At 47.1% G+C, this 20,688-nt stretch overlaps 1 protein-coding gene and 1 long non-coding RNA gene across 3 annotated transcripts in view; one reads left to right on the top strand and one right to left on the bottom strand.

The window, feature by feature from the left end:
* LOC109316326 overlaps window positions 1-667 on the bottom strand; it is a 20,886-nt gene extending 20,219 nt beyond the window's left edge. The window contains exon 1 of the long non-coding RNA XR_002102811.1: window positions 590-667. This is a non-coding gene — a long non-coding RNA (uncharacterized LOC109316326). The remainder of the gene's footprint in view (window positions 1-589) is intronic.
* The window catches only part of ATXN10 (ataxin 10), a 216,503-nt gene continuing 196,338 nt past the window's right edge, over window positions 524-20,688 (top strand). The window contains exons 1-3 of one of the 2 annotated variants that reach the window (XM_019544286.1): window positions 524-713; window positions 14,510-14,701; window positions 19,516-19,598. In XM_019544286.1, coding sequence (XP_019399831.1) covers window positions 571-713; window positions 14,510-14,701; window positions 19,516-19,598 — 418 coding nt within the window. In that variant the 5' untranslated portion in view covers window positions 524-570. Of the gene's footprint in view, window positions 714-13,766; window positions 13,789-14,509; window positions 14,702-19,515; window positions 19,599-20,688 lie in introns of those variants that run through there. The other variant, XM_019544287.1, reaches the window with a different exon arrangement.

The raw sequence follows: 20,688 nt of genomic DNA, 5'->3' as shown, positions 1-20,688 counted from the left end.
TATCCATCCACACGCCCAGGATTTTCACTTCCTCCCTTTCCACCCTCAATCCAAATTTCCCCAAATCCCCCCAGTTCCCAACCGCCAGGACTACACTACCTAAAGTACATTAATGAATGTGTGGATGTGCCCCATGTGCCAGGTGCTCTTGGGCTGGGCACGAAGCTCCTGGGCTGCCACAGTCAGCATCTGGCAGGGAAGGGGAAGACAGCCCTGCCCGGAGTGGGGTGTGAGCACAGTAAGCCTGTCTGCCACTGCTCAGAACAAGGGGTCGTTTTTAATTCCCAGATCTATGAGCCCAAAAACTAGGGGCTGATGACGTCGTAAACTGAGGGACCTATGATGTCATAAAGTAATAGGTAGAGTGACCCCCCGCCCTAAGGGCTCTGCCCCCTACAGCACCCCACCCTTAAACGCCGCCCAGCGCCCGAGGACAAAACACTCGGCGCAGCCGTACGAGAGCTACGCTCTGCGCATGCGCGAGCATGAGCACAAGACCAGGACCACGGCTCAGCAGCCGTGCCTTACTTCCGCCCAGCTCCGGGTAGGGGGGCGGGGCTAAGAGCGGGGATGGCGGTAGCTGACGTACGCGCGCTGGCCGAGCAGCTAGGATGCGCCTCACGAGCCTACGGGCTGCCTGGGGCCGCTCTGTCGACCGGCTGTTTGGAGACCGTGCAGCAGCTGAGTAGGCTCTTCCGGGAGATGTTGCCCAGGTACGGGGCGGCGCAGGGAACACGTGGCGGAGGGGCTGGCGGGGAGGTATGCGCACGCGCACTGTAAGGCCCGGAGGCGGGGGCGTATCGGTAGGTGCACGTGGATGGCTGGTGGGGCGGGTCGGCGTGAAGGGGTTGGCCATGCGTGCGGCTGGGCAAGGTGGGGGCGGGGCGCCTTTGGGCTGCGTGCGAGTCTGCGCGGAGGCGGGGCGGGGCTGAGCTGAGTGGAGGCCGTGACGCGCTGTGAGCTGGGCTCGCGAGCTGGCCGGGGGGCGAGGGTAGGTGCCCCGGGGTTCCTGCTACCGCCGCCAGACCGGGGCCGGGACGCTCTGCTGGGCACGAGGCCCCGCGTGGAAAGTGCAGGAATAAAAATATTTTATAGTAATGAAATAAAAATAAATGACCGGTGCAGTGTGCTGTGCCATCTGCTCATGTATGGTGCTGCACCATAAATTCTTGTTTGAAGTGCCTGGGTTTTACCTTGGGATTTACGATGGCACGCCTGGTGCCAGCTTGCGAGGGCCCTTTTTGACCTCCCACTCCGCACTCTTGGATGGAGACAGGGCACATGGTTGGGAATCTTCCCCTGTCCAGCAGCTGGTGCTGCCTGCATGGCCTGGCCTGGGGAGCAGAGATCTGCCCTCTGTTTTTTCATTTCTCTATTCTTTTTTAAATTTCTGTCTCTTCTTTCCTTTTTTTCTTTTTTAATGCAGCACCCTTGGAAGGATCCATAGCACTCTGGCTGGGAATCTGTTTTGGTTTTTGTTTTTTGTTTTCTCCCCTCTGCTTTACACTGAGAGGGCTGACTTCTAGGCTTCTGTGCACACATTGCAGGGCTTTGGATGGGGTGAAGACAGCTCTATCTGTCTCTTTTGCTGTGCCCTTGGAGTGGGCTTTGTTATGCAGCTGGGGGCCTGAGGCATAGATGTGAGACAGTGCTTTTCTCTTGATTTTTCTCTATGCTCTCTCTCTCATAGGGGGAGAAATGGTAACATCCACTTTATTCCTCTAGGTGTATACCTTACTATTCTTAGGTGTAGTCTAAACCAATGGTGCTCAACCTTTTTTCCCCTCTAGGCCTGATGGGTAGTGTCCTGTTCATCTGTGAGGTGGATCCAGCCGAAGGTCCTGATATGGCATATAGGCCAGGTTCAGCAGGCATCATCTGATAATGCAGAAGGGGGTCAGCTCCAGTGTGGCCCTGCAGTGGAAAGGAGCTTCATCTGGCCTAGTGGGGGGCTGGTTGTGGCCAGGCCCCAACCTGGCCCCACAGGGAGGAAGGGAGCACCAGCCAGGTTTGTGGGGCTTAGGGTTTGGGAATTTGGCAGGTGTGGGAGGGTGGCTATATTAATGGCCAGTGCTCCCCTGCTACCAAATTTCTGAACCTGCTGGGAGCTCTGGGCCAGATGAGGTGGCTCCCTGGTTTGCTTTTGGCCCATGGGCTGGAGGTTGAGCACCCCTGGTCTAGATAAAGCTTTGCCAGTGGCTATAAGCCTATTATTACGCTGAGTTTAGTAGGGACAAACAGCTGCAGTAGGTGCTATTTATGCTAGTGAGGCTGTTACACCTGGGATGTCCCTGGGCTTTTATTTTATTTGGAAAAGTACAAGAAAAGCCAAAACAAGTTCCTCCAAACTATGTACACCACGCTTTATTGGGATATTATGAGTTGGACAGTATTTACAAGAGTAGTTGCATACAGCAGAGAATACACAAACATACTCACTGCTGGGTGGCAAAGTCTTGGGGCCCTCAGAGTCTGTCCTTGGGGTTTGAGGCAAATTCCAGACTTCCCTACCTGTCTGCCTTTGTATGGGGGAGTTGTATCCAGTTCAGGTTTAGATTTCTGTATTTCCATTGCTTTCAGATAAGGATCTCTCAGCCAGTTCAGTACAAAGCAGGGAAAGGAGTCATGGCTTGTGACCGTTGTTCTTTCGTAGGATATTGGCATTTGGTGTGGTTACTGGCCTGTGTAGCTCAACTCCCCTGAAATTGTCACTCACAAGCTGCTTCTCTCACATGGTAATCATTTTGATTCCAGAAGCAGTTCAGTCTGAATCACAGTATCTGGGATGAGGAATGGAGTGACACCCAGAACAGCAAAAAGGGATGAGGGGTGTTCAGGACATCTCAACAAGGCATCCATTTAAAACTTGGAAAGCAACAGAAAAGTAAACACAGTGCATTAGTGTGGCTACATTAGCAGGTGCAATCTAAATGTTGCCTTTGGTATGCTTTTTGGAGCTCAGACTATTGAAATGCCAAGATAGAAGTATACTAGTAAATGAAACTTTCAGCTAATGTAAAAATATGAAACTGATTGTATCAAGCCCTGTATAAATAAACAGGATAGCAGGTTCATTTTACTAATCTTAAGTTTTACCTGACGTGTCTAGCAATCAAAGGAAACAGTATTGTAGAAGTCCATGTTTTCATGTCTTTTAATCTACTTGAGAAATTCCTTATGCCAGTGGTTTTCAACCTGTGGTAAGCAAATCCCCTCTGTTTTTGTATGTGAGAGAGCAGTACACTTCTTTGGAGGCTGACATTGGCTCCAAAGGTAAGCTTGAAACCCTCTGGGTCAGGCTGTGGGGTGGGAGAGGCAAGGGTGGGGGTGGGCGGCGAGCTGAGAGAACCAAACTGTTTACCGTCCGCTGTATGACAAATCAACCAGCAGGATTGAAGTCCGGACTTCAAAAATGCTGACTTTGAAAGGCTCAGAGCATTAGGAGGGGAGGCGATGCAGGACCAGGAAGGGAAGGTGAATGGGGTACACACTGTCCTTGGCTAACACTTGTAGGGAAATGATCAGGAAAGCCAAAGCAGTTACTGAATTTACATTAGCCATGGGAGTCGAGGACAATAAGAAGTCCTTCTTTAGGTATGTAGGCATTTGGGGGAGTGAAAAGCTTGCTAGCCAAGTTCACGGACAACACCAGGTTATGGGGCTGGGCAGTGTTGCCACACCAGTAGATGGGTTGCAGATACAGGCAGACCTGGACAGGCTTGAGAGTTGGGTAGACCACAACAGATGGAGTTTAACACTTCCAAGTGTAAGGTGCTCCATGTGGGGCAAACAACGTTCAACATGCATACAGGCTCTGTGGTGACAGCTTGACTTGCATCACGGGTGAAAGGGACCTACGGGCATGGTTGACCATCGCATGAATATGAGCCATCAGTGTGAGGCAGTGGTCAACAGGGCAAATAACACACTGGCATGTATCGACCTATGCATCTCTTGTAAAACTAAGGAAGTGATATTCCCGCTGTACTCGGCACTGGTGAGACTGCAGTTGGAGTACCACATCCAGTTCTTGGTGCAGCACTTTGATAAGGATGTGGAGAAGCTTGAGATGGTCTAGAGAAGAGCCACCCGTATGATCAGGGACTTGGAAGGCAGCCATATGAGAAAAGGCTGAGGGACCAGGGCCTCTTTAGCTTAAAGAGACGAAGGTTGAGAGGCGACTTGATAGTGCATCAGGAATTTGGTGAGCAACTGTTCACTAGGGCACCCCTGGGGAAGACCAGGACAAATGGATACAAATTCTTGGAAGGCTGCTTCAGGCTTAATATCAGGAAAAATTCCTTCACAGTTGGGGTGTCCAATTGCTCCCAGTTATTGTGGAATAAACTCACTCCAGCAGTGGTGCAGTCACCTATCCTGGAGGTTTTCAAGAGGAGACTAAACAGCACTTAATCCCAGTTGTCTTCCTGCCTAGAGCAGGGGGGTTGGACCTGATGATCTGCAAGGTCCTTTCAAGCCCTTAACAAACTATGAGTCCATGTCTAAGGGGTCTGTGAAAGGTAACTATGATCAATCAAAAGTATGTGAATACACACTCTTGTAGCAAGAAACCCTTTTGTCTGCCCCCCCACCCCCCAAATATGAAGCTCCTCCATATGGCAAAAGCCCCTCTTTTACTATTTGCCCCCTTTTGGGGATGCTTTCTCTTTTCTACCTTTTCTTCCTTCCCCTCTCTCTCTCTCTCTCTCTCTCTCTCTCTCTTATTTATATCATTATTATTTTTATATAAGGTGTATTTGTAGTGAAAGTAGAGCTTGTAGATGCTTTTATAAATGTACTTTAAGTTGTACCATGGAGCAGGTCCCTGAATGAATCATGGTTGCTTGTGTAACACAGTTACTAGTCTGGATAAGCATGTTAATGAGCGACAATTAACACCTACAAAATCAGAGACCAGGGAGAGGAAAGAATCAATAAAGAGCCAGGAATTCCTGGAAACTTCATTGTTAAAGGTATGGAAGCCCCTGTTTGAACTAATCAATGCTGGAAACAGACCCTTGAGGCTGAAATACCTGCTGTTCAACCACTTCCAGAGCTCTATTCATCAAGGCAGTGAATCAATCAAAATTCATCAACATACTCCTGAGACTGCACGTACCTGCGGACATGACCCCTGGGGCTGACGCCTGCCATCCAGCAGCTACCAAGAGGGATGTCCCTAGAGGTCAACAACTCCTGGATTAGGTAAACCTGACAATTGGGGTGGGGGGTCACCAAAGTCTGCCAGAGAGGGATAAAAAGCAGCAAAGAATGACCCCCAATGGTGTGCCCCCTTTGACCTGACCAGCACCCTGCCTGTCCAGCCAGAAGGACCAGCCAGTGAACCCCTTCTGAAGCAACATTGCATTGAAAGAAGCCTTGACTGGTTATCGACGGCAGACCCCAGCGCTTGGAGATAGGTATATGTTAAGCATAGGTTCTTAGTGTTTATAGCTAGCTACTGTGAGTGTATGTGCACGTGAATGTGCATGTGCTTGAGGAGATCAGCACCTAGGTTTATGGTCTGACTTTTGCATCCTTCCAATAAATTAGAATGTTATGATGATCCTGTGAGTTGTGTGCTTTGTAGCCAACACACTTACAATTCAGTGCCAAGATGGGGCCCCGGCCCTGGCCCTGACCTCATCCTGGCACTGCAGATAGCCCCAGCCCAGCAGCAGCACTGGGCTGGGGCAGGTGGTGGAGGTGCCAGGCAGGACTCAGCCTGCTGTCAGCACGTGGCTGGGGCTGGGCCCACTAGGATGGCCTTGACCCACCGGTGGTGGTGGAGGTGCCAGCTGGGCCAACTGGCAGCGCCAGATGGGGCTGGGACCTGGCCCGCCGGCAGCATGTGGCTGGGGCCGTCAGCAGCGCTGAGATGAGCCGGGACCCCAGCTTCCTCCCAGCCCTGCAGATGCACTGGTCCAGCAGCGGCGCTGGGCTGGGGCGAGCGGAGGCAGTGCTGGCTGGCCCCGGGGCTGGGTCTGGCAGCACTGGGATGCAGCCGGGGCCTGCGCAGGTCTAAGGGCCTGGACCCCGGCCTCATGCCGGTGCTGCCAGTGGCCCTGGCCCGATGGCTGCGATGGTGCCAGCTGCACCCGCCAGCAGCATGTGGCCAGGGCTGTCTGTAGCACCGGGGTGGTCCTGGCTCAGTGCTGGCACTGGGCCAGGGCCTGCAGTGGCAATGGTGCTGGCTGGGGCCAGCCTGCCGGTAGTACGTGGCCAGTGCCTGCGGCAGCGGTGGTGCCAGCTGGGGTCTGCCGGCCAGCAGCCCGGGGCTGGGGCCTTCGGGGCAGGGACGGTCCCCGGCCCGGGGCTGGTGCAGGTACCAGGCTAGGTTTGGGACCAGGGGCTCTTGGCTGGCTGCGGTCGGTGTTCCGGGGCTGGGGTACAGTGGTGGCAAGCCTATCTAATGCAGGAGTCTGCAGCAGCACAAGGCTGTTTCTGGGCAGCCATGTGCTACTCAATCTGGGCACGCCTCTTCCTGCCCCTTAGTGCTGGAAACAGCCCGTGTGCCAATAAAAACCATGCCATGTGGCACGTTCGGCACACGTGCCATAGGTTGCCGACCCCTGTTTTAGCTCATGCCTTGACGGTATAAGCCTGTGCATGTTATTTTTAGGGTGTGCTTGGTCTTAAAAAGTGAAGAAGACTATACCTCTTGGTTGTTTTGAGTTTAGTATGAACACTCTCTCTAAGCCTCTGCTCTTGGGCATTTTGGGCTTAAAACGTAAGTGGTATTTGGAATTTTCGAAGTCCACTGTTGCTGACTAACTTAGTTTTTAACTTGTTCCTAACTCGTTCCCCATTTGTTGCCCGAGGTGTCCCACTTTAGCCTGAGGCTCCAGTCATGCTTTAGGACACTGCAGTCAGCCCAAGCATCCAGGGCCACAGAGAAATGGAGCCACAGCACATGACCTTCACTGTAGAAGGGTGCAACTGCACCACTGCTCCCCACTTGGATTCCCCCTGCACACGTACCCTCACTTTGTTCTGGCTTGTTTGGCCTCATCAAAGAGTCTCAATGTTTTTATTCAAGTCTGTCTTTTTAATGACTTGAAATGCTAAGTTTCTAGCCTTCATGGTTGTAGAAAAAAATCTGAAAAATACTAAAGTTAAAAAAAACAGAAGACCTAAAACTTCTTTAAACTATTTTTAAAAACTTCAAAAAATATAAGCAAGGGAAATAAAGTTCCAAGTAGTCAGGTTGTAGTAGGCTGGGGGTCTGAAGGGCCACAAACTTCTTGTGTTACTTTGGGTAAATGACTTGTCTATTGTGTACCTTTGCTGTTTATCTATTTAATGGAAATTAAAAGCATTTCACCGCCTTCACAAAGGCAATGTGAGGATGAATACAACTAAGATGGATGCTCAAATGTTGAGCAGATGTGGCCTGTGGAGCCATAGCATCTGGTTTGTGGGGCTCCTTTATGGGATGGGAATTTTGGCAGTGGGGGAGCAGTGGCCATTAATATGGTCATTCTCCCTCTTGTCAAGTTCCCAAACTCCAAGCCCTCACTGTCAGTCACAGCAGGGACACACTTCCCCCCACAACCACTCACATCTGGATCTGGGCTGACTCATGCCCCCGTACTGTCTCCCTACTCCCTTTCACTGTAGGGCTGGGTTGTGGCTGGGCTGCCCCCCGCCTCATCCGCCTTCGTGTGGCTGGATGGTGCCTACCAGGCCCAGCCTGTTGCTGGATTGGAACCACTGGCAGGATCCACCCCGTGGACAAATGGGGCACTGCCCATCCGGCCTGTGAGAGTAAAAGGTTGTGCACCACTGGCCTAAGATTATAAGGAACATGGCGATGGTAGTAATGACACTATGCAAGTGTCTTTCAAAAGAACAAATGCTGAAGAATACAGATACTTTTAGATTTCTCATGACTGGAGTTCTGATTCTTATGAGAATTTTGTGCATGGGGTTGGCAACATGGACAGTCTAAAAAAGGGTTTGATCTTGCATGTTTCCATTCTGAAATAACCAAAAGCTTGTATCTTACAAGGATCAAGACATTTCTTTTTTTCCCTAAACCTTCCAGATGAGTATATGGTTGCTGACTTTCTCCATTTGGCTTGGAAATGCACAAACTCCTGACTTGTTGTAGGAGGACCTGACTGCTGTAGTTTTCTCTACTTCTCTCCTTGGAACTGAAATGAAGGATTTGTCAGCTCCACCGTCTGAAACTCTGCTTAAGCAAGGAAGGAAAAATACAAAATGTAGTAGGTTGCTGTACTCATTAAAACCCATCTTGGCATAGGGCAGACTTTTTTCCATCTGCAGGCTACTGAAGCAATTGCCCTCAATGGGAAGGAATGTGAAAACATGGGTGAAGCTCAGTGAGGGTGGATATCTTCAGTGGGCGGTGCTTGATTGTAGACACTTAACTAGAACTTGAGTCTGCAAACTTGAACTGAAGCCTGGTGTTTCTGACTGTAATATAAGCATCTTATTGCAAAAAAGAACATCAAGGGACACATTAAATGAGCAAACACAAGAATGTATTAATAAAAGTGGGATAACTGGAACCTCTGGAAAATGTAACTCTTATAGAAATGCATTGAAGACATTTTAGAGTGCATAAAAGAGATTTCTGCTGAGGAAATCGTGCTTTTTATACTCACTTACATTGCACTTCCTTACAGAAAATAAGCTTTAAATAGAAAAAAATGTTTTTTCTCTGCTAACATCTTTTATGTAGATTTGTTGTTTTACCTCTGTGGGAGCTGTTCAAGAACAACAGCAGTAGGATTGTTTTTTGGCTGTGATGGTCCAAGACGACAGTGCTCAACCTTCTGGCTGTGCAGGCCAGATGAGTGGTACGGGTTGGTTCATGGGCGTGATCTAGCATGCTGGATCTGGATGTGGAGTGACTCCAGTACTTGGTGGCATGATCTAGCTTAGGTGTGGGCAATTGTTTAGGCCCATGGGCCACATAGGCGGTTTTGAGGAGCTGTTGTGGGTCAGTCAGCACCCCTCTCCTCCCCTCCCCAAACAAGCTCACCAGACTTGGAGCCCATGGCCCTGCAACTCCTCCCTGCCACTGCCGCTGCCATCAATGCCCAGTAGCAGCTGAGCACATAGCCCTGGCCCAGCCCGTCCCATGCCCGCTCCAGACCAGGTTGGAGGGTAAGCACCATTGGATCACAATATAAGCAAGAGTCAAGGGGCTTTTTTTAGTGATGCTTTTTATTGGACCAACTGTATAATCGCCACCAAAAACTTTTTGCTTCTCACAAGAGCAACAGGAAGTAAACATAAAACAAAGCAAGTGATTATGAACCTCAGTGGGAGTGGATGCTAGGTGCAAGGAGTTCTTAAAAATGACTAAAACCTTCTTATTCCTTCTTTCTATTTGAGGGTGATTGCGTCCACTGTAGTTTTTTGTTTCATTTTGGGGGAGGGGAAGTGAATACCCACACACACATACTTGAATCTGTGGAAAGAGCAGCAGTACAATTGGATTGACCATAATGGGATCTATATCTGGGTTCTGTGTTTGGCTTTGTGGAGCTGCAGTATGACCTTTGGAACCTCATTTTATGGCCTGATTTCTTTGTGCAGAATTAATGAGCACCTACATTTCCAAAGAAGTCAATACATTCTGTGCGTGGATGCTACATGCATAGGAAGGAAATAATATAATTATTTCCTTTTATATAATACCATAAAGTTAAATATGTTGTGCATCAGATCCAGTGGTTATAAGCACCACTGAAAAGACTATAACTGTTTGCATTTCACAGCACTGTTTGTTGGAAATAGATAAAATTGTTATAATTTTTTATATTTACTAAAGTATAAAAACACACTCTAGGTTTTTGTTCATGTTGTTGTAAGCTGTTTAATGTGTTTCATTTTAACACCTGATACTTCTTTTCAATACAGACAGTTACAAAAAACTTAAAAGTTTTGTGATCCAAGATACAGCTAAAACTACTTTCTGGTCTGCACGGCTACCCACTTTTTGTTGAGTAGCATAAGTAAAGTTGGATTTAGAAATGTCCATAGTATTTAATGGACTTCAATTATTTTTTATAATGTATTTTTTTTATACTGCACTTTAAAAAAAACAACACTCCCCAGCCCCCAAATCCCCTCCAAAAAAACCTTGCAGCTTTTTTCTGTCTGTTTTACCAATTTAAAATAATTGAATATTATACCCTAGTAAAGGCTGGCTCACACTGACTGTCAGTTTGTATGATGTGAGGCTGAGTCAGGAAACCTTACAAAATAGTTCTGTGCGGTATTCCAGTTTGCAGTATAGGTAAAAATAAGACATTTGCATTATATTCTATAAAAATACTCTTTTTATAGAGAACATAACTGTATTGCTCTTCAGCAGTCCAGTTTGAGTGGCTTAGTAATTCTGTGTGGCATTTTGGCTTAGCAGAACCAACATGATTTGGATTTATCACTCCTCTAAAGGAGTGTGACTCTGACATTCAGAGAAAATGTGTATGCACTGGTTTCTAAATGCAGTTTCTGTGGTACCTTCATCTCCAAGTTGACTGATCTCTTGGCTCTTTATCTGTAAATTGTTATAAGAGTCATAGTACTTGTCAGCAGGAGACTTATCAGGTAAATGTCTTTCCCGTATCTTAAGAGAGAGAGATGGTATACATAGAGTAAAATACATGCTGTTGTGCCCTTTCTCGTGATTTAAAGGGCAAAATCTCATGTTACATCCTTTTGTTTGTCAGTCTTGCACTTGAAAACTCACTTTTTTTTTTTTTTTTGAAGTGGTAACCAAAATGTATGGCTGGAAGTAAGAGCAGTTGTCAGTGACATGAAGTTCATAATAAGTACTACTGAGTTGTGGTGTTGTAAAATAAAATATTTACGTTTCATGCATCTGGAGTCAGTTTCTTAAGGGTAACTGAGTGACATATTTTTATATGTGGGCTGGTTTATAGGAAGTGTAACCATTTTTTATGAAAATGAGATGGGACTTATCCTTTGAATCTTATCATTTGTGGTAGTAACACTTCAATAGCATGATGCTTGATCAAGTAGAAATATAAAATCTCTTGGGGGGGGGGGGACAATAATACTTCATTCTGATAGAATATTTAAAATTCCTTCCTCCTTCCTTCAATCCCGGTGTTTACCTTGGGAGGTATTTCTCAACTTCAGTCTCAAAATTTGGTATTTCAGTGTCCCCTTTGATCATATTTTCACTTTAAGTCTATCTTACCATCAGTTTGACTGGATCTGGGTTTTCAGAATGGGTGAAGCTGGATGGATGTACTGGCTTCAGTCATATGTGAGATCTTAGTGGCGCTGGGTTCTCTATTTTTTGTTTGCATTATGGCATTGTCTCTTTCCTGATATTTGTCAAATGCAAATCTAAGTCGCTTGATAATTTGTCACAGTGAACTGATTATTACAACTTGGTGGGAATAGAAGAAAACCATCATATTGTCTCCCATATACAGTGATATACGCTAGTGCCAAATGGAGTAGAGGAATTGCTTTCCTAGATTTTTCAAGTGACACTCCTGTTGATACAACCAACTATGCTGTTGGCTTTTTTTTTTGAAGCAAGAGCTCTTGGACAGGAGCTTAAACTAAAAACAAAGGCTAATGAGGAAAGAGAGAACTTCTTTTGTTTTAAAATAGGCTAACTGAGGGGAGAGAAGCTTTTATGCTCAGTCAGTATTGTCCTGCATTTTCAGTTTTTACCGGTTCTCCCCTCCCCACTGATTAGGGAATTTATTTTTTATTGAATTTATTTGGCTTTTACTGACTAACATCTGTTTTTCAGTTCATTCAGTGTTACTGGTTACAGTAAAATCCCTATTAACTGGCATGAGTGGGGAATGGATGGGGGGGTGCCGGTCATAGTTTCATAGTAGCTAGAGTCGGAAGGGACCTAGGTAGATCATTTAGTCCGACCCCCTGCCTTGGCAGGAAAGAGCACCGGGGTCAGATGACCCCGGCAAGGTGCTCATCTAACTTCCTTTTAAAAATCCCCAGGCTAAGAGCCTGCACCACTTCCCCTGGAAGCCGGTTCCAGGCCCTAGCCGCCCTGACTGTGAAGTAGCGCCTCCTAATATCTAATCTAAACCTACCCTCCGCCAGCTTGTGACCGTTATTCCTGGTCACTCCTGGCAGCACACGGGGGAATAGGGACTCCCCCAATACCTGCTGATCCCCCCTGACCAGTTTGTAGCAGGCCACAAGGTCACCTGAGGCATAGGTTTCTGTCCAGATGTGAAAGGGTTGGGAGGGGGCAGTGGCTGCGCAGGGGCTAGGGGAGGGTGGCTGGAGCTGGTGCCTGGGGGCACAGGGCTCCTGGTTCTGAGCCTGGGTGGGATGGGAGGGCCCACAAGAATTGCTCCCAGGGCTGGTGGGTTCCACCTGCAGCCTGGCAGCTCTGGCTGCGGTCCTGCCCTGGGAGCTGGGATCCCTGATGGAGATGCAGGCAGGAGAGCCCAGCCCTGCTCCCTATGGCGGGCGCTACACCCAGCCACTTTGCTTGGGCCTGTGGGGCTGGAGCCACTGCCTGGGGGCATGGGGCTCTCAGCTGTGACTGGGTGGGACGGAAGGTGCCAGGGTTGGGATTGGCACCCTTTTCCCCCCGCCCCACAAACTGGGCCATGTGCCACTCCCCACAGCCCCTGGGCTGCGCCATGCTGTGGTGCAGGCAGGTGGTATCAGCTGCTCTTGGGGCCATTGCAGCAGGGGTTGGGGCTGCGGCCTGGGGGGCTGCACTGGGCTCTCCCCAGGGGGCACGTGCCCCTGGATCTGTGTGCTGGACAAGAGCAGGCAGCCTCTTGCCCCGAGTACCGAGAAGAGCCTGGTGCCGCCGCCTGTCTCAGCTTGCAGTTGCAGCCTGCTCTCATCTTGCACGCAGATCTGGCCTCCAGGAATAGACTGGCACAGGCCTGCAGCCCTCCCAGGGTGCACATAGCAGCACAAGCCGTGGAAGAGCTGGGAACTGAATCCAGGCCCTGAGCTTCGTTCTGGCTTCTAAGCCAGTGATTCTCAACTGGAGTGCCACAGCATGCTACAGTGCTGTGCAATCCTTTTAAGGGTACTGCACAATATTAGCACTGTTAAGTGTGTAGACATCTACACCTAGCATGAAATCTTTTGACCTATTTGGGGTCTTTTCAAGTTCTTTGGCATAAAAGTTAGCATTTTCTAAGGGGTACTTTGAGTCTAAAAAGGTTAAGAGCCACTGTTCTAAATTGAGATGTCTTGCAATTCTTTTTTTTTTTTTTCCTATTTTCTTTATGATGAAGGTATAGTAGACCTTTCCATCTCATCCTGAGAACTTGTGTGGTGTAGGACATATTCTGTCTAAAGTCCACTGAAGTTGATGGATGGATTCTGGAAATGCAGAATTAAGGATTCAACCACACAGCAATGTGGGAAAGAACAAACAATGCACATTTACATTTATCACAAAAAGGCAGCTGGACTTTTTTTTTTTTTTTTAAACTCTGACCAAAGAGGCCAGCCATTGAAACTGTAAAAGTAGTAGACTTAAAACTGAGTGAGTACTCATTTACCAAAAGTATAGTTTAACCAGTAGAACTCACTGTCATAAGATACCAGGTATATCAAAGGCTTGGTAGGATTAAAAATTGTTTAGACATTGATGGATTGCAAAGAAAATACAATGCTAATTTTTCAGGATATAAACTTCTGAATCATTAACTCTTTGGGACTAGAAAGAAACTTCCTAAGCAATCTGTTTTATTATGGATTCTATTCTTTCTTCAAAAGTATCTGGTCTGGAGAAAGATGAACTGCCATTGGTGGTCTTAATTGGTATGCTGATTTCAGAAGTTTCTTTTATATATCACCATATGTATATAGAATAATAATATGTAGGTTTGCTTTTGATCCAATTATGCTCTTGAGAGTTGCATGACAAATAAGGGCCTGGTACACCTCTAGTTGACTTTCCCCTTGTGAAAGGGATGGTCAGAGGACCATATGTGTAAGCTAAGAATTGGGATGATATCTATCTTGAGCTGACAAAAATGGGAATTTCCATGAAACACAATTTCTTTTGTGTGTGTGGATATAGATGAAAGAGAAAATGACACATGCAGTCACAATTAGTAGGCACGTGGCTCTCTGACCATCCCTTTCACAAAAGGAAAGGCAACTAGAGTTATTAGGCCCTTATTTGTATAAAGCAGTCTTCCCTGCCCAAGTGCGGTGAGGCTGGACCTGATAACCTGTAAGGTCCCTTCTATCCTTAACAACTAGAACTATAAAGGATGTTATGTGTTATTCTAGTCATCTTTTTCCTTTTTTTTTTAAGTCGTGCTGGAAGAACTATCATGCAGGATTATCCTAGCTCTAAGTGTGTGCTTGATATCTCTTTAGGTCTTTTGGTATTGGGGAAGGTAAGTTTTTGAAGAAAGACTGAGTAACACTTTAAACTAACGTAACTTGAATTAATGACTTAATATTCCTTTTTCTCTACTTAATACCACATTTATCATTTTCCTTTGCTCACAGTAATTAATTTTTATTTCAGAGAAATGGCAGAAGAGAGTATATTCCAGAATCTCCTGGCAATCCTGATGAAAACCTCAAGTGAAATTGAATTGGCCTGCAAGGACTCCTGTGAATCAGTAAATGTAGACATGGACCTGCTGCTTATAGCAGAATGTTTTAGGTGCTTGCGGAATGCTTGTGTCCGCTGTGCCAAGAATCAACATATTATAAGGTATAGTTATGATTCATGCATGCAGTTCAGATGTTGTTAGGTTCTTGTCCTTGTAGAGGCACTGTCCTGGACAGAATTCCGTAACAGAACATTCAGGTAAAAAGGAAAAACGAAAAAAAAAAGTTTACAAAAAATACAAGTGTCAGAGTGAATTTTACTGCATTGAGATGCAGCAAAACATTTCTTAGTCCTTCATGTGAGCCAGTTGTTATGATGGTTTTATTTTTTTTCTCTTTTTTTGTGTGGGAGAACCTGCAAAATCAGAGGAGGACGCTATACACCCCACTCCTGCCAATTTTGCAGGTTCCTCCATGTGCCTGCCTGCTCCCACTGTTTGCTGCTCACTCCTGATCAGCAGGGAGGTGAAAAGCATGGTTTTAAATATGGTGCTGTCTTTGCCTCTTGGTTGGTCAGCAACAGACAGAGGGGCTGCCAGGGCCTCATAGCCAATCAACGGCAAGTGGCAAAAATGGCGCTATACTTAAAATTGCACCTCCCTACCAATCATAGTAATAAAACTACTATGATAGTATCCCTATTTTTGCTTTCCTTACTAGAAAAAGGGCTGAAAATGGAATTTCCTGGAGTTAACAATTATATTGTTTTCAATATTATTTATACTGTTACTACTTCATTTCAAATGTTTTGGGCTTCATTGTTTTACTTATGTTCCAAAATGAGGGTTCTGTGGTTGCATCCCATAACAGCCAAATACCTAAACAATCTCAAACTACTATAGCTTCTTTTTGCCTAACTAAATGTTGAGTTCCCTGCCCCTCCCTCCCTCCCTATTGCTACAATTAAACACAAATGCATTGGCTATTTTGTCTAAACAACGGCCTTTTTAATAAACATTTCTTGCCATCACTGAGTTAGATATTTCAGATCTTGGAGAAAAGGGGTATGTGTTTTTGAATCAAATAACAAAGATTTTTCTCGAATACAGGTTTATTTATATCTGTATAAATAAAGATCTGAGTAAACAAACATATTTGGGAAGATATAAGAAGCACATGATGGCACATTCAAGAAATAGTAGCATATTCCAGGAAAACGGTGGTGTATTTTCTTTGAATTGCTGCATACTATAGAGCAGGGGGTCTCAGTTCTCAACCTTTTTCTTCCTGAGGCCCCCGCAGCATACTATTAAAAACTCCATGGTCTATCTGTGCCACAACTGCCCGACTCCCCAGCCCTGGCCACATGGCTGTGGGTGAAGCAGGCAGGGAGCCCCAGGGCCCTACTCACATGAGCAGCAGCAGTGTGCATGCACAAGTGCATAGAGTCATAGGGCTGGAAGGGACCCTGCAGGATCATCGGGTCCAGTCCCCTGCATGAGCAGGAAAGACATCTGGGGTCAGGCGACCCCAGCCAGGTGACGGTCCAGTCTTCTCTTGAAGACCTCTAGGGTGGGCAGTTGCACCACCTCTGTGGGGAGCTTGTTCCATAGCCTGGACACCCTAGTTGTGAAGAAGTTTTTCTTAATGTTTAGCCTGAAACTATCTTCCAGACATTTGTGGCCATTGTTTCTAGTTTTCTCCCAGGATACCCTGGTGAACAGTTGTTCACCAAGCACCTGATGTACACCTCTGATATAGTGGTAAGCCACAATCGGGTCCCCTCTCAGCCTTCTTTTCTTTAGGCTGAGGAGTCCGAGATCACTCAGCCTCTTCTTGTATTGCTTGCCATGCAAGTCCCTGGTCGTATGGGTGGCCCTTCTCTGCACCCTCTCGAGTTTTAGCACGTCCTTGTTGAAGTGCGGCACCCAGAACTGGATGCAGTACTCTAGCTGCAGCTGCACCAATGTTGAGCAAACCGGGAGAATCACTTCTTTGGTTTTACTGGAGATGTATCGATTGATGCATGCCAGAGTTTTATTGGCCCTAGTGGCTACTGCATCGCATTGCCTGCTCATATTCATGCTGGGGTCTATTGTTACCCCCAGATCCCTTTCATTTATAGTGCTGGTCAGGTTAGCGATGCCCAGCCTGTAGATGTGCTGGGGGTTCTTCCTTCCCAGATGCATGTGCATGTATGAACTCACGTAAAGTGCTGCATGAGTGAGTGCATGTGAGAGGATAGGATGCGTAGACCCCAGCAATAACCAGGGAAGAGGAGCCCAAACAACACTAGCTGCCTGGAGGTTGTGTAGAGACTGCCATTCAGTTCCTGTCACTCAGTTGACAGCATTTTCCTGGGTGGGTCCCAGCAGTGGGTGGGTAAGCAGGGCAGGTTGGCTCATGGGTCAAGCAAACCTCAACTCTTGTGCCCTGTAAGGTGAAGGTGGAAAACAAAAACACATGCCCAGGGTAGGCACTCCCCACCCCATCTGCCAACCTCTTTGCTTCCGAGCAGCACCTGCTGGGTTGCCCCATGTGGGCAGTGGCCAGCGTTGCCCCAAGGTGCTGAGCAGCTGGCACTGGGGCAGCATCACTCCATTCCCTGCAACTTTGTTACGTATGTTTGTAGGCAGGGGCCTTGGGCAGCCCTGGCGAGCCACACCCAGTGGGGCTGGAGGATGCCATGGGTTGGGGCTCACTTGCCTCTGTTGCTTTGCAGCTGCCGGGGGCATTCAGCATCTCCATAGGGGTGGGGGACAAAATCAGCAGGGCTCTGTGCTCAGCAGTTGTCCCCAGCCTACGCTAGTTCCTGCTGCAACCTCTTGGTGCCCAGCATTGGGCCCCATCCACAGGCAACCTCCTGCTGCCACTGCTGCAGCCCTGATTTAGCTCTTCCTTCTGGCATGGGTGCTGGTGTCACCATGCAGACTATGGGGAGCCCAGGGAAAGGGAGGCAGAGGGTGGTGTTTGGCTGCCTGTGGCTGAGGTGCTAGAGCTGGGCAGGGCAGTGGCTGCAGTACCACTGCCCCATCTGGAACCTCTGCCTCCCCCACCTCAGCCTGGCCTCTTGCTTCTAGCAGCGTCTGGCTGTGGGATGGGGCGGAGCGCTCCCCGTCTCCCTACTTCCTGCCTCAGCACTGCTCCTGAGGCAGTCACAAAAGCAGGGCTGGAAGGGACTTCTAGAGGTCATCTAGTGACCCATTTGGGGCTAGGTGGATCCCTTGAAACCTGCTTGTGGACCTCAGGTTGAGAACTGCTGCTGTAGATGAACTAGTTGGTAGCCTATTGTGAAGCTGTTTCTAAACTTTTAAACTATTTTGGTGCTGAAAAACATTGAAAATGCTAGCAACATTTGAAGCTGTCGAGTTTCCTTTTGTCCCACATTCAAGTGGTCCAGCTTTAAAGATAATGTAACTCCTTTTTGCATTGCTTGCTGGCACTGGTTGTGTATGCCATGGACAAAGGGAATGAACTTACCCAGTTTACTTCTGACTATTGAAATACTTAATGGCTCTCTTGGCAGACTGTGAACTAGTCTGTCTACCCACACTTGACTCCAAACTCATGGGAGTCAGGATTCACAAGTGCCTAAATTGTTTCCCCTCACCCCAGGCATATGGCTGTTTCCTAATGGATTGACTCACTGGGCGTGTCCACACATGCAAGCACATGTGCTTGCAGCAGCTCAAATAGAAGTGGTGCAAATTTGAGCCTGGACTTCTGCCAGCATGCATTTTGCACATGCACATGCATTTTGTTGTGGAGCAAATTGTGCCACTTGGGGCAAAATAACCCTGCCTGGCTTTTCTTGGATCTGTGGCCAGGGGGAGCTAGAGCTTGGGGCTAGCACCCGTGCTGTCCCCAGCAGTCCTAAAGCCTACTCTGACTAGCAGCTCAGGGTTACTTTACCTCAGGAGCTTCTGGAGCCCACACAGTTGGTATCTGGGGACACAAGCCCCTTGTGTCAGCTAGACTGCTGAACAGCATCCCAAATTCATTTTTTTAAAATACCCCCAAATCCACATTATTCCACAATTAGAACAAAAGAAAGCGAGAAAGGGGGATTGATCAGATGGGCAATGTTTTATTGGTATATTTACAATATTAAAGTAATTTGGAAGCCTATCAGTGTCTCTAGCATCATAATGAAATATATCCTAAATATCTATGTTTTAATGTTTGCTTTGGGTTTCCTTATCACATGGTGGGTGTGTAATGGGTGGGGGTGATGTGGGGTTTGCAGGAGGGGATGGGGGAATGTGAGTTACTATGTGGGTAAATGTGGGGGGACTGAGTGTGGGGGCTGCTTAGAAGGGGTAGGTCACCTGCATGAACTCTGCATGCTGCTGGTGGTGCTGGCAGTGGTGGGAGCATGGTGACAGTGGTAAGTGGGGAGCTCCAGGAGACACCGCTGGCACTGTTGGCAGTGGGGACTGACAAGGGTCTAGGAATTGTGACAGTATGCAGGTATTCCTGGAGCTGTTGGGTGACCGTGGAGCAGGCTGATCTGAAAGGCAACCTCTCCACAAAACCGTAACCCACTGTGCCACAGAAATGTATTTTGGTCTGTGCATTCACTAACATTTACCCAGCATTGGGGTATATGGAACATCCAAGTGCTTGCAGAGGCTATGACTTTGTGAACTTTTGGCTTCATAGTGAGAGCTGAGATTTGTTAAGTCTGGGGAAAAAAAGAGGGCCTTCTATTTTTAAGGATAATGAGACAATACATAGCACTTTAAGCTTCATATGCAGGGCCCTATAAGGGACGGGAGAATTCTTATTCACTTCCCATTAATGATGATGATTTTTTTTTTTTTTTTTGCATCCATTGAAAATACAGCAAACTTCATGTTGAATTCATGTTGATCTTATTTATAATTGTATACAGTTTTGTTTTGTTTTTTTGTTCATTTGTTTTAAGAGAATGTTTAACATTAACTTTCTGTCCTTTATTATTCAAAATATACATAGGAACCTGCAGTTCATTGATGTGTCTGTCCATTTGATCCAGTTGCTTCATGGATTAGAAAATGAACAGGAATTGTTATTAACAGGTAAGAGTGTGACTGTTGATTAATGTGTAATCTATGCAATTTAGTAAATTAATGTTGTGTATTATTATTTAGGGAATCTTTTTGTTCTTTTGTTTTTTTTAATGTTAGCATGATGGTCTTTTACTCAATTTTTCTCATAAATCAGTTTCATAGACATTAGATTTCACAGACACTGGGGCTGGAAGGGACCTCGGAAGATAGAGTCCAGCCCCCCCGCCCAAGGGACTGGAAGTCAGCTGGGGTCATAGGATCCCAGAAAGATAAGCATCCAGTTTGAGGTACTGGTGCTCACCCCTGATAAACTTATAGGTGGCCATCAGATCACCCCTGAGGCTGTGCTTTTCCAGGCCAAAGAGCCCCATGGATCTCAGCCTGTCGTTGTAAGATCTGTCTTCCTGACTTTTAATCATGCGTGTGGCTCTTCCCTGGACTCTCTCAAGCTTCTCCACATCCTTTTTGAATTGTTGAGCCAAAAAAACTGGATGCAGTACTCCAGCTGTGGCCTCACCAAGGTGGAGTACAAGGGGAGAATGACGTCCTGGGATTTGCTTGAGAAGCATCTATGGATGCAAGCCAGCGTTTTGGTGGCTTTAGTAGCCACAGCATCGCATTGCAGGCTCATGTTCATCTTGTGGTCAATGATGACCCCCAAGTCTCTTTCTTCCGTAATACTAGCCCACGTAGCAGTGCTGAGCCTATAAGGATGCTGCAGGTTTTTCCTTCTGGGGTGGAGACCCTTGCATTTTTCAGCATTAAACACCATCAGGTTCTCGTCTGCCCATTTGCTGAGCCTGTCCAGGTCAGCCTGGATTGCCCTCCTGTCTTCTGGTGTGAAAGCTTTGCCCCAAAGTTTGGTGTCACCAGTGAACTTGGCCAGTCCGCTTCTGACTCCAATGTCCACATCATTAATGAAGATTTTGAACAATATGGGTCCAAGGACACAGCCTTGGGTGACCCCACTGGTCACAGGACACCATGATGAGTGACTTCCATTAATTGCTACTCTGTGGGTCTGACCACAGAGCCAATTTCCCAGCCAGGGGATCGTGGTGGACCCAAGGCCACAATTGGCCAGTTTTGCCAAGAGGTG

Source organism: Crocodylus porosus, unplaced genomic scaffold, assembly GCF_001723895.1.
Source record: "Crocodylus porosus isolate Cpor-Errol unplaced genomic scaffold, CroPor_comp1, whole genome shotgun sequence".
NCBI lineage: Eukaryota > Metazoa > Chordata > Crocodylia > Crocodylidae > Crocodylus > Crocodylus porosus.
The sequence above is the reverse complement of the archived record's forward strand: the minus strand, read 5'-3'. Positions and strand labels throughout refer to the sequence as shown.